The sequence below is a fragment of the Globicephala melas genome, chromosome 12 (assembly GCF_963455315.2).
Source record: "Globicephala melas chromosome 12, mGloMel1.2, whole genome shotgun sequence".
Classification (NCBI taxonomy): Eukaryota; Metazoa; Chordata; class Mammalia; order Artiodactyla; family Delphinidae; genus Globicephala; species Globicephala melas.
The window spans coordinates 12,940,454-12,958,217 of record NC_083325.1 but is presented as its reverse complement, the minus strand read 5'-3'; the positions used below and the strand labels follow the sequence as shown (position 1 = coordinate 12,958,217).

General features: G+C 41.3%; 1 protein-coding gene across 2 annotated transcripts in view; it reads left to right on the top strand.

Annotated features, from left to right (window-relative positions):
• The window catches only part of RPIA (ribose 5-phosphate isomerase A), a 162,888-nt gene extending 147,713 nt beyond the window's left edge, over positions 1–15,175 (top strand). For both annotated transcript variants that reach the window (XM_060309629.1, XM_060309627.1), the window contains one exon: positions 13,613–15,175. In XM_060309629.1, coding sequence (XP_060165612.1) covers positions 13,613–13,675 — 63 coding nt within the window. In that variant the 3' untranslated portion in view covers positions 13,676–15,175. The remainder of the gene's footprint in view (positions 1–13,612) is intronic.
• Positions 15,176–17,764: the final 2,589 nt, after the last annotated feature.

Sequence of the window (17,764 nt, the reverse complement as noted above, 5' to 3'; positions counted from 1 at the left end):
ACACGTGAAAAGACATCTCCTTGGACTTGAGAGGTTAGGAAGGCTGCTTCAAAGAAACATCTTCTCAACTGAGAGCTGAAAGGAGTGAGATAGGAAAACAGTAAGAGGTGGGATGCGGGGAGGAGAGCTCTAGGGCTTTAGGAGAACATAGCAGGAAGAGGATGTGCAGGGGCCCAGAGGGGAGAGAGCTGGCGCCTTGGGAGAACATACTTCTCCATCCCCTCAGTCTTCATGAAGTCTCTGCTTTCTCAGCGTTATCCCATCTTACAAGCTCTTCGAGGACAAAGATTGTTTTATTAAAATTTTTATTCTCTCTTTTGTCTATCCTGAACACCCAGCCCAGTGCACAGAACATAGTAAACCACAACGAGTTTTTGTTGGATGAGTGAATAAATGAACATGCTAACACTCGTGCCATCTGATAAGCACAGAGTAGCACAACAATGTCATCTGTCTCCGTCAAAATATGGGTCTTCAATTTTTTATTTCTTTTTTACTATAGAGGTCAACACTCAGTGATCTCTTAGACCTTTGAGATGCCATAAAAGGTACAGTCACCCTCATGGACTCAGTTTTCACCCATTAAGTCACTATTGATCAACCCACGATCTAATTCTCCATCTTTCTTTCTTTTCTTCCCTTTCAACTAATTCATTTATGTGTCCCAGGGAAAGGAGCACATGATGTAAAATTCACAGGGGTTCCCAAGCCTCCAGCTTCTCTCCCTAGAGTCAGCCACTGCTTCTAGTTTCATGAGTAACCTTCCGGAAAGAGCCTATGTCCCCGCAAACGTGTATGCAGGTGCACTTTCTGTCCACAAATAGTAGCAGAGTAGGCCTGTGTACCATGCAAGAATTCAAAGCAGTTGGGAAAATGGATGAGTTGTGAGTTCCAAGTGTACAGGGCAGTTCCCGCACTGATGGACCCAGCAAAAGCAGGGGATACCCGATGCAACCATCACAGCAAATGAAAGGTAGTGACCATTCATTCTTGGTGTGTTCCTGGTGACTGTGGAACAGATAAAGGGCTTGCTTGCTTGGCAGATACTAAACGTTCCAGTTCTGCATTCAGCAACAGTGATGAAAAATTTCACTCTGGACCTAAATGTCCACCTGCACAAGAGTTTTTCACTAATTAGGAACAAGGGGGTGAGATATACACAATGCAGTGATTTCTTTTTTGAATCATTTTTAATATTGCCATGAGTACTAGTTCTATAATGAGCTAGACAATAATGACCCTCAGAGAACTAAGAGACATAAGTGGAAATTAACTAATTAATTTTAACTAATTATGGATCATACATCATGAACAAGGGGGAATTATCCCTGTGATGCAAGGATGGTTCAACATATGAAAGTCAATCAATGTGATACACCAGGTTAATAGAATGAAGGATAAAAATTTCAGGATCAACTCAATAGATGCTAGAAATGCATTTGACAAAATTCAACACACTTTAATAAAAAAAATTCTCAATAAGTTACATATAGAAGGAATGTACCTCAATACAACAAAAGCCATTTTGAAAAGCCCACAACTAATATTATATTCAAGGGTAAAAAGCTGAAAACTTTTCCTCTAAGATCCAAAGCAAAGCAATTATTTCTACTCTTACCACTACTATTCAACATAGTACTGGAAGTTCTCCTCAGAGTAATTCGGAATGAAAAAGAAAAAAAAAAGGCTTTCAATTAGAAAGGAAGAAATAAATTTATTTGTTTGTAGATGGCTTTATCTTATAGATCATCTAGAAAACCCTAAAAATTCCATCAGAAAACTGTTAGGACTCATAAACAAATTCAGTAAAGTTACAGGATACAAATTTCAGCTATGTTTCTATGCACTAACAATGAACAATCAAAAAAGGAAATCAAGAAAACAATCTCATTTACATTAGCATCAAAAAGAATAAAGTACTTAGGAATAAACTTGATCAAGGAGGTGAAAGACTTGTATACTGAAAAGTATGAAAGGTTGATGAAAGAAATTTTCAAAGCTATAAATGGAAAGACATCCTGTGTTCATGGATTGGAAGAATTAATATTGTCAAAATGCCATACTACCCAAAGCAATCAACAGATTCAGTGCAATTCCTGTCAAAAAGCCAAGGAAATTCTTTACAAAAATAGGGGGAAAAACCCTAAAATTCATATATGAAAACAAGAAAGACTAAAAACAGCCAAAGGAATTTTGAGCAAGAAGAACAAAGCTGGAGGCATCCCACTTCCTGACTTCAAATTTTATTGCAAAGCTACAGTCATCAAAACAGTATGGTTCTGGCATAAAGACAAACAAATAAAACAATGAAATAGGATCGAGAGACCAGAAATAAACCCCAACATATACAGTCAACTAATATTTGAAAAGGAGCCATACTCAATGGAGAGAAGACAGTCTTTTCAACAAATGGTGCTGGGAAAACTGGATATTCACATGTAAAAGAATAAAAACCCCTATTGTACATCACTCACAAAAAATAACTCAATACGAATTAGGGACAAATGGACAAATGTAAGACCTGAAACCATGAAACTCCTAGAAGAAAATATAAGAAAAAAACCCCTCGACATGGGTCTTAGTAACGATTTTTTGGAAATCACACCTAAAGCACAAGCAACAAAATAAAAAGTAAATTAGTGGAACTATACCAAACTGAAAAGCTTCTGCGCGGTAAGAGAAACCATCAACAAAGTGAAAAGACAAGCTATGAAATGGGAAAAAAATACGTGCAAACCATATATCTGATAAGGGGTTAATATCTAAAATATACAAAGGACTCATACAATAAGAGTTAAAAATAAATAATCCATTTTAAAAAGCAGCAAAGGACCTGAAGAGACATTTTTCCAAAGAAGATATACAAACGGCTCAACATCATTAGTCATTAAGGAAATGAGAATTAAAACCACAGTGAAATATCACCTCACACCTGTTAGAATGGCCATCGTCAAAAAGATGAGAGATAATAAATGCTAGTCATGATATGGAGAAAAGGAAACCCTGTGTATTGTTGGTGGCATTGTAAATTGTCACGTCCACTGTGGAAAACAGTATGGAGGTTCCTCAAAATATTAAAATACAGCCACCATATGATCCAGCAATTCCACCTCTGGGAATATATCCAAAGGAAACAAAAACAATAACTCAAAAATATATCTGCACCCCCATGCTCATAATAACATTATATACAATAGTCAAGACACGAAAACAACTTGAATGTCCATCAATAAATGAACAGATAAATAAGTTGTGGTATGTACATACAAAAAAAATATTATTCAGCCATTAAAAACTACCATTTGCAACAACATGGATGGACGTTGAAGGCATTATGCTAAGTGAAATAAGTGAGACAAAGAAAGACAAATACTGTATGATCTCATTCATGTGGAATCTGAAAGAACAAAAAATCACCAAATCAGAGAGATCAGATTTGCGGTTACCAGGAGCAAAAGGTGGAAGGAGGGGAAATTGGAAGAAGATGGTCAAAAGATACAAACTTCCAGTTGCAGGATAAATAAATACTAGCAGCGTAATGTACAACATAATAACTGTAGTTAACACTGCTGTATGATATATGGGAAGACGGTTAAGAGAGTAAATCCCGAAAGTTCTTATCACAAGGAGACTTTTTTTCTCTTTTCTTTTTATTGTATCTCTATGAGATGGTGGAAATTAACTAAACCTATTATGGTAATCATTTCACAATATAAGTAAGTCAAACCATCATGCTGTATAGCTTGAACCTTATGCAATGATGTATGTCAATTATTGCTCAGTAAAACTGGGAAGAAAAACAAACACAGAGACAAATGAAAAAACAGAGCCCAGAAATAAATAAAATAAAATAAAATAAACAGTCAACTAATCTTCAACAAGGGCACCAAGAATATAATGGGAAAGGGATAAATGGTGCTGGGAAGACTGGATATCCACATGCAAAAGAATGAATTGGATCCATGTCTTACACCATACACAAAAATAAACTCGAAAGGGATTGAAGACTTAAACCTAAATCCAGAAACTGTAAAACTCCTAGAAGAAAGCAAAGGAGAAAATATCTTCTTGACATTGGCCTTGATAATGATTTCTTGAATATGACACCAAAAGCACAGGGAACAGAAGGAAAAGAATGTGATTATATCAAACTAAAAAGCTTCTGAACAGCAAAGAAAACAATAAACAAAGTGAATGGGCATTCTGTAATATGGGAGGAAATATTTGCAAACCATATATCAGATAAAGAGTTAAAACCTAAAATGAATAATGAACTCCTACAACTCCATAGCAAAAGAAAAAAAAAAAAGGTAAATGTTGGTGAGGATGTGAAGAATAGGGAACACTTGTACACTGTTGGTCAGAATATAAATTGGTGCAGCCACTATGGAAAACAATATGGGGGTTTCTTTAAAAATTAATAATAGAACTACCATATAATCCAGAAATCCCACTTCTGGGTTTATATCCAAAGGCATTTGAATCAGGATCTCAAAAAGATGTATGCATTCCCATGTTCTCTGCAGCATTATTGACAATAGCCAGGACATGGAACTTAAATGTCTATCAATGGATGAAGGGATTGAGAAAACGTGATATTTGCTTACATACAACCTTAAGAAAGAATGAAATCCTGTCATTTGTGAAAATATCAATGAACCTAGAAGATATTATGCTAAGCCAGTCACAGAAGAACAAATACTACCTGATCCCACTTACATAAAGAATCTAAAACAGTTTTACTCCTAGGAACAGAGTAAAATGGTGGTTACCAGGGGCTGAGAGGAAGGGAAATGTGGAGGTATTGGTAAAGGATAAAAAATTTCCATTATGCAAAGCAATTAAGTCCTAGAGCATAATGCCTATAATTGATAATATTGTATTGTATACTTAAAAATTTGTTAAGAGTGTAAATCTTATGCTAAGTGTTAAGACAAAAAATAGATAGATGGGAAGATAGATAGATAGATAGATAGAGAACAGGAGGAAACTTTTGGAGGTGATGGATAAGCTTATGGCATTGATGGTGTGATGGTTACATGGGTATATACTTATCTCTAAACTCATCAAATTGTATACGCAAAATAAATACAGCTCTGCGTATGTCAATCATACATCAATAAAGTGATTTTTAAAATGGCCACAAGTAAAGAGGTAAGTCAAAAGACAAATGAGAAAGTGGGAAAATATATTGCAGCTTATATCACAGACAAAGGACTACTCTCTCTAATATACAAATAGCACTTAGAAATTGATTGAGGAATAGGCCAACAATACAATAGAAAAAATTTAAAACATAAAAACACAGAGTTCATAGGGAAATAATTGAAAATAGATCTTAAACATAAGGATAGTTGCTCAACATATCTCATAATAAGTGTAAATTAAAGCTACAATGATAGGGAGGGTGGGAGGGAGGGAGACGCAAGAGGGAAGACATATGGGAACATATGTTTATGTATGACTGATTCACTTTGTTATAAAGCAGAAACTAACACACCAATGTAAAGCAATTATACCCCAATAAAGATGTTAAAAAAAAAAAAAGCTACAATGAAATGCCACTTCTCACCTATTAAATTCAACAATATATTCTGTTGGTGAGGCTGTATGGGAACAGATACTCTTATACATTCTTAGAAGTGATACAAATGGTGCAACCCTTATGGAGGGAAATTTGACAATGTCTAAAACATTATACATGTATTTCTGTCTGTCTATCTCTCTTTCTCTTCTCAATAGTGAACTCATACATTTCATAGGGTCAATTGTTTTAATCAATTGCTTTCATTATCCTTTTTTGATATTCATGTTGTTCTATTTTTGGTTAATAAGAACCCCTTCATATGTATGTCTATGTCTTTTGACCCAAGCCATTACTCTTTAACTTCCTAGCTTTCTAGCATAAAAAATATGCCAGGATCATCTTGTATATTTCCCGCTCCAGACCCGGAATCAGCCACTCTTTTAAGAAATTCTGATTCCTTTTAGTAAAGACTAGTATTAAGAGGATCACATGCTGGTTCTGGGCACACTCATTGTTATCAGATTGTTATTGCTTCTAAGATTTTCAGGAGAGCTAGAGGAAAAGGAGAACATCCACTGGATAGCAATGAAAGCAACTCCCATAACAACTATTTAATATGAAAACTGGCAATTCAAAGGAAAACGTCAGCATTTATCCTATCTTATTTATATAAACTATATGAGCAAAATCGTTCTAAATGATGAGGAAAACTGCTGTGACAAGAATGAACGAGGTAGAAAAATCACCATTTTCAAAGCCTAATGAAAAAAGTTTTTCCAGGCAACTATTACTAAGGCATTAAATCATTATCTGTCACTACCCGAATGTAATGATTAATCTTAGCATCATGAAAATCGGAACAACAGACATTGGGAGCTTCCTTTGTGATGTGACATGAGGCACACTGCACCTCTATAAAGTATTTTTGCCACAGAAGTCAAACATGAATTTATTAAGCCTGTGGAGCTAACTTCCTTTTATAAGAAATATAGTAAACAGAGAAAGAAGATAAATGACACCACAAAGAAGCAAATAGACAAGTCCAAGTAGGAAGACAGCCAACCCAGTTAGGGCAGTTAATCTGATGTCTGCAACAAGTCATTGGCAAGGGGGTTAAAGGACAGAGGGGCCATTGTAGATTACAGACTCAAGAGTCATGACAACCAAATTTAACTGTTAAACTTATTTGGATCCAAGCTCAGAAGCTTGCTATAAAACAACAATTATGATATAGTTGGAGAAATTCAATTATGAACAACGTAATAAATGATATTAAGGAATGAATGTTTATTTTGTTAGTTATGAAAATCAGGGTCACATTATAACTTTTATGTGTTCTAGAAACTTGTGTGTCTGTGAGCCCCTTCCTCCATAGAAAAAATATTAAAAAGTGTATTTTATGACCACAATGGTGTAAAGACTATTTAAGTCCAAGGCGAATTCAATATTATGTATTCAATATTATTATATTTATTTTTTCTGATTTTAAAAGGAATAAAAATTAATACATTCCTCTGGGCTCCTAAAAGGACTGTGGGTCCTGGGCACTGTGCCCACTGTGCTGGATGGATCACTTAGCCGCAATGATAATGCCACAAAGAACTGAAGGAAGAGAACTTCTATGTTTTACATAGAAGAACTCTATGTTTTACACCATAGAGTGAGTCAATAGGAATTTAATTACAACAAAATAAGAGCCCAAAGATGAGAACATAAACAAAACAGAATAAGACTGAAAGAGAGTGCAATTCTAAGGAGAAAAAATGAGAACCCACATAAATAAAATCGTTAAAAATGAACACATAAATTAGAAACAGCAAGGAAAAGAATAGTCATTACCTTAGTCCATTTGTGCTGCTCTAATGAAAACCACAGACTGGGTGGCTTAAAAACAGCTGACGTGTATTGCTCACAGTTCGAAGACTGAAAGTCTGAAATCGGGGTGCCAATTAATCAGGTGAGGGCCCTCTTCTGAGTCACACACTTCTCATTGTAACCTTACACTGTGGAAAGGACTAGGGAGCTCTCTGGGCTTCTTTTATAAGGGCACTAATCCCATTCATGAGGCTCCACCCTCATGACCTAATCACCTCCCAAAGGCCCCCATTTTCTTTCTTTCTTTTTTTTTTAACATCTTTGCTGGAGTATAATTGCTTTACAATGCTGTGTTATTTTCTGCTTTGTCCCACATTTTCTAATACCATCATCTTGGGGGTTAGATTTTCAACATATGGATTTTAAATATTTCTGAACATTCAGACCATAGCAGTCATCTTTCAAAATATTCTGTTGACTGAATAAAGACTGGTGATAATCACAATGAATTCATAAAACAAAGACTAAGATTAAAGAAATTAGTCTAAATATCCCCAGTTTTATTTACGGATCCCCAAGAGAATGAAACACATGCAGGGTCCTAGCCATTCACCTCTTGATGAGGTCTGGGTGACCTATGACCCTCTAAAAGTGTGGTGCCCAGAGTGGCATATAGTTTCCCAATTATGGTCAAATCAACAGAGAGTAGGGCAAAGCTCTGATATTATTTGTCTCCAATCAGTACAAACCAAGGATGATAACTGACATATCTGGATCAATGTAAGGAAACAGATCTCATCTAGGAATCTCAAAGAAGGATGCACTGTTATGCTTGGGAATTCCACTGTACTATTGTAGCTGGAAATGCGGTACCAGGTGCATATTCCTGTGTATTCGTAGTACCATGGGAATGGGGTCACCACAGAGCCACCCTCCTTCAGAGAAACCTTCCTGGCCAATACGGGGACTTAGACCAGCAGCCATCAGACAGGAAGGGATAGTGATCAACAGCACCCTCTGTGGTGGGTGGGAGGGAATGGTAGTACAGTAAGTACCCTACATACGAACGAGTTCCATTCCTGGAGCGCGTTTGTAAGTCTAGTTTGTCCGTAAGTCCAACAAAGCCTAGGTACCCAACTAATACAATCAACTATATGGTACTGTACTGTAATAGGTTTATAATACTTTTCACACAAATAATCCATTAAAAAAACACAAAAAATAAAGAAAACAATTTTAATCTTGTAGTACAGTACAGTTCCTTGAAAAGTACAGTAGTCCAGTACAACAGCTGGCATACAGGGCTGGCATCGAGTGAACAGGCAAGAAGAATTACTGACTGGAGGAGGGAGGGGAGGTGGGAGATGGTAGAACTGCAGGATCGTCAGCAATAGGAGATGGAGGGCAAGTTGCAGTTTCACTCACACCTGACGTGATTGGACAGGCGAACATACGTTCACATCTTTGAAAGCTCTCAACTTGAAGGTTCGTATGTAGGGGATCTACTGTAGTGGTCCCCCAGGCATGGTCTCACCTGCCCTTGGAACCTCCTAGTTTGGACAGCATAAGTCTTCCTTATGACCCAAGGGCTAGACTTTCTGAAAGTTTGGATTCTCAAACAGTTTAATTTAATTTGCATAGTAGTTTGTAGCTATTACGGTTACATGAACTGATGTATAACATTTAAGAAAAATATGGGTTTTCTATGATGATAATTGCCTTTTTAAATGATGGTAATTGCCTTTTTAAAACAAGTTAATGTTCTCATAATATTCTTTCTCTTTTTTGTTGGTTGCTCAAGCCAGCCTCTTTTAGTCATGTTTTTAAATAAAGAATCAAATCTTGGTTTTTCATTCTTGGGTTAATATGTCTTCCAGTTTCAATTTTTTTTCACTGTTACAATTAGCTTTTTGCAAGGGCTGACTGATTTCTTGATTTTCTAACTATCTTAATTACTTAGGTAGGTGTTCCATGGAGGATTTTATTTTTCTTTTTAAAGTCTGGATTAATGTTACGTATTTTATACTTGCTGCTACTTTCCCTGCATCCTGTACAGTCACTGGTTTCATCTCTGGTATATCCGTCACCTGCAAATAGTTGTTTCATGTCTCCTTTCTGTTCGTGACTATGGAGTCACTGGATATGCATTCTCCTTGTCTGTCTGTGTATTGTGTGTGTGTGTGTGTGTGTGTGCGCTAGCATTTGATATTGCACTATGCCCACATCTGAAACAAATCAACAAGCAAGCCAACAAAAACAGTTGCCCAAGCTTCTGCCTGCAGGAATTTGCAGTGAGGACCCTCAGTGGGAGGTGAGAGACTGTTCCTCAGCCCACTAGGATGAGACCCCTTTGAGTTGTAATGAAAGAAAGCGCCTCTCCACACATCTTCAGACAAAGCCCTCAAAAAACTCCACCGAAGTTCCTGAACTTCGCCAATTGTGAATTAAAAGGACTAGATTTCCTCCGGAGGCCTGAAAAGTTCTCAAACCTCAGTGCCCATTAGAACCACATGGTGGGCTTCCTTGAACAGATTAGTGCCTGCGTCCCATTAGAGATCACAAGAATCAGATCTCTGGGAGTGGGACCAGCTCCCGCAGGTGACTCTAACCTGTGACTTGCTGTCACTTGCAACAACTAAGACTTGGGAGCCCCCACGCCAGGCTACCCAGAGTCAATTTAGGAGCTACAACTGCTGGGGAACTCCACTGGCAGCTGTGGCAGAACAGACAGTAGAAAAAAACGCCCGTGGAGAACCCACTAGATGAACAGCAAGAGTGAAGGTAAGAAGAGGTAGATGGCAAGTGCTAACACCCATTGGTCCAGCGGCTTTATCGGACTTCTCGCCTACGTGTGACAAATCGGCAAGGATGATGGTTTTGCAAACCTGATTACTTTGAAAAAGTTAATTTTTTTTTTCAAAAACGAAATTATTTTGTTCTTCTTTCCATTTTTCCTGTCCTTAGGGGTCCTTACAACGTAGGGGTTATTACTCCTTGACAAACGTTCGAGGCTGTCAATAGGTTGTTAAATTGCTCTGCTGTCTGAACTATGGAAATTAAGTTAGCTGCGCTCTGCTTGGTCTCTTTTCCTAACTCTGTAAGTCTGTTCCCTGTTACCTTTATTCAGCTGTTAATGACTCCCAGCGTGCCTCTGAGGGTCTAATTGTATCACGTACCTTACTGAGAAACGAATTCTTTAAAGCTTTAGAGCTTTTAAGTAGAAGAGGTGAGAGCACAAATGCCTTGAGCTAGGTGTAGTCTCTAAAAAAGCTCTCCTCTCCCTCGGTCTCTTTTCCTTCCCCAGGCAAGTGCGGGGGTGAGAGAGCGACCCTAAGCCAGTGTGGGGTGGTGAGGAAATGGAGCGGCGGGGGGGGGGGGCGCTTCTAGGTTTCCCACTGTGCTCTCCTGCCTACTTTATTTTTTTATTTTTTAAAATAAATTTATTTTTGGCTGTGTTGGGTCTTTGTTGCCGCGCGGGCTTCCTCTAGTTGCAGCGAGCGGGGGCTCCTCTTCATTTTGGTGCGTGGGCTTCTCATTGCGGTGGCTTCTCTTGTTGCGGAGCACGGGCTCTAGGTGCGCGGGCTCAGTAGTTCTGGTGCACGAGCTTAGTTGCTCTGTGCATGTGGGATCTTCCGGGACCAGGGCTCGAACCCCTGCCCCTGCATTGGCAGGCGGATTCTTAACCACTGCGCCACCAGGGAAGTTCTCTCCTGTCTACTTTAATTTTAAATTATACACTGCTGCATCTGGAAAAACCTGCTATGACAACCTTTCTTCCTTTCTTACATTCCTGCTTGCTTGATTTCCTTCCACTCTCCTTTCAATTGTTCTTTCTTTCCCTTCTTTTTCTCCTTCCCTCCCTCCCTTCCTTCCTCCCTTCCTTCTTCCCTCCCCCACTTACCCACCTTCTCCTCCTCCTCCTCCTTTGTGACCGCCCTCCCCCTTCCTTCTCCGTCCCCTCCCCTCCCCCTCCCCTCCCCACTCCTCCCTCTTCTTCTTCTTCCTCCTCCTCTTGTTCCTGTTTCTTCTCCTTCCCTTCCTCTTCTTGTTCTCTTTCTTCCTCTCCCTCTCCCTTCCCCCCTTCCTTCCTTCCTTCTTTCCTTCCTATCTTTCTGTCTTTTTTTCTTTCTCTGCCTATTATTACCTGGAGAACCTGAGCTGAGGAATCTACTGCTTGCTTGGGCCCTCGCTAGGTCCAAGTTGAAATCTCTCAATGTTAATTATTTTCTTGATCTCTAATCACAGTTTTCTGGATTCGTAGATACGAGTAGTAGAAATTTAGGCATTTTCTTCCCAATTTAGTCAGGACCAAGAGCATTTCAGAGGCGTTTCATTATTGTCAATAATGATGGCTTGAGTATCACTGCATGATAACCCCTGTGCCAGTGTCCTTCCTGCCTTAACTCAGACCCTGCCCAGCCGGGGCCCCTGAGCTTCCACCTCCATCAGCTGTTCTTACTTCTAACCTTGAGAGTGCTTTTCAATCCGATGAGTCTAGCTGCTGGTACTGAACCAAGCCTTGCTTTCCCTTCTGTATAACATTTCTAATTTAGTCACTGGGCTCTCAGTCTGATTTTAGTTCCTTGCCTGCATCATATCCCCATTACCATTTACAACGAGGCACTAGTCCAACTTACATAACAGGTGCCTATAACTCACCTCAACCATGTTGGGGAAGGAGAATCCTTCTTCCTCTTTCTCCTTGTCACTGTGGATGGGCATAGCTCTCCCCTAAGGAATTACTGTACTGGGGCGTGGGCTGAGGTAGGAAGAAACAGACAAGTCATTTTCCACTCTACATCTGGTCTGTTACTGGAGAACAGTCAAATCATCTGTTATGTTCAATGACAGGTATCTTTTACCATCTGTCAATCAAGATGAGGTTACATCCTCAGTGTTTCTCCAAATTTCCAAGCCCAGTCCACAGTTACCCAGATGATCAATGGACAAGACAGGTTATAAACTCCATATTCCTCTACCATTTTATGGGAGGGAATATTGGCTTCATTGGATCACATAAGCATCCACTGCCCCTGCTTCTGGAATAATAGCACCTGGTAGCTTTCTTCTAGGGAACTGTTCTCTCCCAACTCTCAGCCCTTTTCTTCTGATGATGGTACTGAGTCCATCCCCCGCTCCCAGGATGGGACCATGAGTCATAACAAACTGACCAGAGCCTTGCGTTCCCTTAGCCATACTGATTGGTTCTGGGATCAAGCCACATTTGAAGTCACACCCCTAAACTCTCACCTGAACTGACAAACTCCATCTTCGCTTTAGCAGCTCTGGGTCAGCATTCTGTCCCTTGCGACCATTAGAGCGCTGATGATTCATCCATCGGAGCCTGGCACCTGCAAGGGTGTTCCCAGATAAGACCAGGTGCCGGAATGCAGGAACTTGGCCTTGGGTCTGTGAGCAGCTTCTCTGACTGAGACTTCTGGGGAGAGAAGAGGCATCTGGGAGACAAGGTGAAGTGGGATGCGTGAAGACAGGATGAGTGTACAAGGGGCCACCGGAGTCCACTGTCAACCCTGTCCAGGGCCACCCGTCCCCAGGCCTCTGCTCTGGCTCCCTTCCAATCTGGGCCTTTTTGTGCCTCTCCTTCCTCCATTGTAATTAGTTCAATCATGCAGTCATTGTGCGTCACTTTGTCACTTTTCAAGTCCAGTCCAGACTAGCCTCTAATCTTTCCCATCAATACCCAGGGCTCATAAACAAGAAGGTAATCTTGCATTTGTGAAAACATGGTGAACTTGGAGGCTTTATGCTAAGTCAAATAAGTCAGATAGAGACAGACAAATACCATCTGATCTCACTTACATGTGGAATCTTGAAATAAAAAAACAACAACAAGATCATAGAAACAGAACAGTTTGCTGGTTGCCAGAGGCTGTGGCGGAGGTGGGGGATGAAATGGGTGAAGGGGGTCAAAAAAGTACAGACTTCCAGTTACGAAATACCTAAGTGATGGGGATGAAATGCACGTACGGTGATAAGCGTTAACAATATCGTATTGCATATTTAAACGTTGCTGAGAGAGTAGATCTTAAAAGTCCTCATCGTAAGAAAAAAATGTTTTGAAACTACGGTGACAGATGTTAACTAGACTTATCGTGATGACCGTTTCACAATATATACAAATATTGAATCATTACATTGTACACCTGAAACTAATATAATGTTATATGTCAATTACACTTCAATTTTTTTAAAAAAGAAAAAAACACCCAGGGCTCTGAAGCCTGTTTTCTTCTCCTTCTCCTTTCACAGGCCATGGGAGTGGTCGTCAGCTGTCTCAGAAACCCCACAGACCCTCTTGAGCCCTCACCTTAACAGCCAGGCTCTCATTGACCACCTTCGGCCAAGGCCAAGTTTCCCCAACACACAGTAGTTCTGAACTCTCGTGGTGCATAGCATCACGGGAAAAGATTGGAGGACATACCCAGGCTTGGGCCACACCTGCAGCTCTTCTGATGTAATTGCCCATGGGTTGTACCTGGGCATCAGTATTTTGTAAGATTCCCCTCGTGATCCAGATGTACACCTATACGGCATGGGTCTCTTTACAATTTCTGGGGAAGGTCTGAGCATGGCCTTTGTAGCTGCTTGTTCAGTTTAATGGATAGTCCGGGCAGGAGCACGCAAAGCCTCCCGTGGCTTTGCAAATGATGTCAGCCTTTTCTTAAAACCTTCCTGTGTCTCCCACTGCACAAGGAATGGCCCGGAAGGCCCTGCGTGATGTGACCTCTCCCCACCTCTCCACCCTCCCCTGAAAGCCCTCTCTGTGTCACACACCGTGATCCAGCCCCACGGGCCTTCATTCTGCTCCCTCTGCCTGGGAACCACCCTCACGGGCCTGACTGCTGCTCGTCACACAGTTCTCGGCATCCCTGTCCCCTCCTCGGAGTGGCCTTCCCTGATCCCCACCACCCACCCCGGCTGAAGTCGTTCTCCTTCGCTGTCGCCGCATTGCATCGTCTTGGTCCATTTTAGAGCACTTAACACTAAAGTCATCTTGGGTTTTTTTCTGTATTTATTTATTTCCCACCCCCAACACATACCCCAGAATGTAAGCCCCAATAAGAAAACAATTCTTTCTTTTCTTTCACTTCTACATCCCCAACATTGAGTATGTGACGGTGCAACTGGCCATCAGCAAATAACATGCTAAGTGGATGCATGGCCCCTAGTGGGAGGTGCAGATGCAGTGAGACCAGAAGATATCAAATTCTACCACATGGTGGCAGCACATACCTGGCCAACTGAGGTTCTTCTATAATACCTTACACGGAGAATATGCAGAAAGCCTGGAGAAATCGTCAGCCATTAGGCCTTCCTGGCTTTCCAAGCTTCCACACCTGTCTGAAGAACCTACATGCAGTGAAGACCAGCCATCAAACCATTGTAAAGGAGTCTAAAACTTTACATTGTTCCTAATTGTTCTGTCTTTATAATGGGCACATTAATATTCTTCCAAAATGTTGTTTAATAATAATAATAAATTGCAATTGTAAGGTCCTTTATTTTTTACAAATTTTTGCCATGTGTTTGGGTACAGAAAATTAATATGTGAAACATGCAGCAATAAAGTGCTAAAACTTGGTCGTTTACCCGGTTAAAAATAAAGAGGGCAGTGTGGAAAGGGAAAAGAAAACATGGCTTGGAGAAAGAAGACCTGAGTCTGAATCCTGGTTAGGTCTCTGTCAGTCACTCAATCTTGAAGTAAGTGTCCGGTTTCAGCACATGACTGGCGCTCTGTGCATGTTTGTACAAATGCATTTGTAAAGTGGGAGTGATCGTAATAATACTAGCTTCTGTGGTGGTGAGAATTAAATGGAGTCATGAATTCAAACGGGCTTTGTAATTCATAAAATGCTATGATATATTATGTGTTATTATTATTAGAACCTAACTGTGTGGTCGAATAATAAGAGAGCCTGTAGTCGGAACAGAGGGGTTATTGTACACCAGAGGTCCCAGGGAAGGCTTCCCAGAGATGGGGAGGGAAGACAAAGTGCTACAAGGCATCCTTCTCCATCACGACCAGCAAATGTGCCCCCAGGGGAAGCTCTCCAGGCAGCAGGAGCACAGTTTACCCTTACTACGGTGGGAGGTGAGTTCTTTTTCAGGAGCAGAGCCCACATACAGTTCCCTCACGGCTACATCCTCTCAAGGCTAACGGTTATTTTCCACCAAACTGGATCTGATCGTATTTCTGGTAGGACTCCTTCCACCCCACCTCACACAAATTAGCATCCTCGGGAAAAAGGCTCTTGATCGATTCAGAATCTTATTATTGCCTCCATAATTGTTATAGTTATGACTATGACAGTCATTCTAAGGAAAATCATCCGTATGTGGAAAGCAGAGGGAGGAAGAGGCTCTATGGCTCTGAGCAAAGTTAGAAGGCCAGCAAAATTGAGCGAGGTGTCAACGACTGTACGCTTCCCAGCATACGGGGGAAGCTAGCTGTGAGCCGCAGGGGTGGAGAGTAACTATACTATGTCAGAAAGGGCCCTTTCTTTCTCCTCCCTGCCCAAGCGTTGTACACCTCCTCTTCCAATGTCTTCAGTGCCCCTCACCTCCTCTCCATCCCCTCTGAGACTGCCCTCGCTCAGGTCCTCGTCACCCCATGCCTAGATTTTTGCAGTGTTCCCATCACCCACCTCCCAGCCTCTAGTGAAACCCCAAAAGGGTCTTCCCCAAAGAGATGGTATCATGTCACTCCCCTGTTCAAAGTCAGCAAGAGCTTCTCATTTATTAGAATGTACATGTTGAAGTCTTCATCATGGCTTGAAAACCTTCATAGACTGGCCACTACTTTATCCTATCAGCCCAGAGACAGACAGACAGACTCATGGTGCCTGTACACACACCACCCGTTCACGCCTCGTGTCCCCACTCCTCTTAGCCTGATGATCTGGAAGTATCTCATCATCCTCCCTTCAAAGCCCTGGCTCAGACTGCGTCCTCCAAATATTTCCCAATATTGGGATTATCTTCTCCTCCACCTCTCCTAAGTATTTTATTTGAGTTCAGGATACTCTGCCTTGGATCTGAGCTACTGAGTTCATACTGTTAGTTCCCCCCAATCGACACTCTCTAGAGGTCAGGATCTGTGCCTGAGTCACTTCCTGCATTAGTATTTAGCACCCAGATATAGTTGGAGCTGAATAAATGCCTGCTGAGTTGCAAGTGTATTTCATCACCTTCCTTTGACTTATTCTCGCAGAGACTCTGAGGGATGAGTCCTTGCGGGTAATGACCGTGGGCGTTACACATGGGCAGACCAGAGGCCAGATAACTTGGCCCCGGCCAGACACCAACCGATGGAACCTTACACAGAACAAAGCTCCGTGCAAAAAAGCAAGAGGGCCCATCCCGGGAGGGCGCCTCCTCTGTGGGGACGTGCCCCTGGTGACTCTGATGAGTCATAATACTGTAAGTTAATGATTAAGAGTCCAGACCCTGTGTCTGGATCCTGGTTTCATCATTTCTACCTCTACGATTCTGGGGACGTTTCTTGACCTCTCTGATTCCTCATGTAATAGCAACCTCTTAGAATTGCAGATAAATTAGACAGCATGGAATACCTCGCACTGAATCAGGCACACACTGACACACAACGAGAGGTTTGTGGTTATTAAACCAGCACTAAGAGCATTAAAAAACAGCATCAGATTTCTCTTTTGTGCCTGGGAATAGCGGTGAAGAGTCCAAAGTACCACCCTAGGAATGGGGAGGAGAAGGAGAGACTGGAAAAACATCCCCTGGTCGCCAGAGCACATTCCCAAGATACCAAGCCACGCATCGGCATTTCCCAAGCAACAAGTCACTGTCATTTCCTCCCCAATGCCCTGGGAAAGTGCGCAAGTTGAGTTCATTCCACGAGACGCTGTCTCCTGTTCTCAGGCCCAGTCGTGACCCTCACCAGCTATTTGATACTCAAGAGCCAGGTATCCACCATATTGAATGTGGTCCCAGGCTTAAAGCAGTTTGCTCAGAGTCGGTGTACACAGGGAGATCTGCTCGGTGCTCTGTGACCATCTAGAGGGGTGGGATAGGGAGAGTGGGAGGGAGACGCAAGAGGGAGGGGATATGGGGTTGTACGTATCCATATAGCTGATTCACTTTGTTATAAAGCAGAAACTGACACACTATTGTAAAGCAATTATACTCCAATAAAGATGTTAAAAAAAAAAAAGTAGGTGCACGGAAGAGATGCCACCTTGCTTCTCTGAATCCAGAGAAGTATTAACTGAATCCAGTCAGCCAAATGGAAAGCAGAAGACAGAAAAAGATGAGACGATTCAACAGTGACTGGGAATCAGGAAAAGGCCGCTTCCTAGGAAGCGGTACAGAGGCTTACGAGTTCAGTCCCTAAAGTCAGCCAGCCTGGGTTCAAATTCCTACCCTATCACA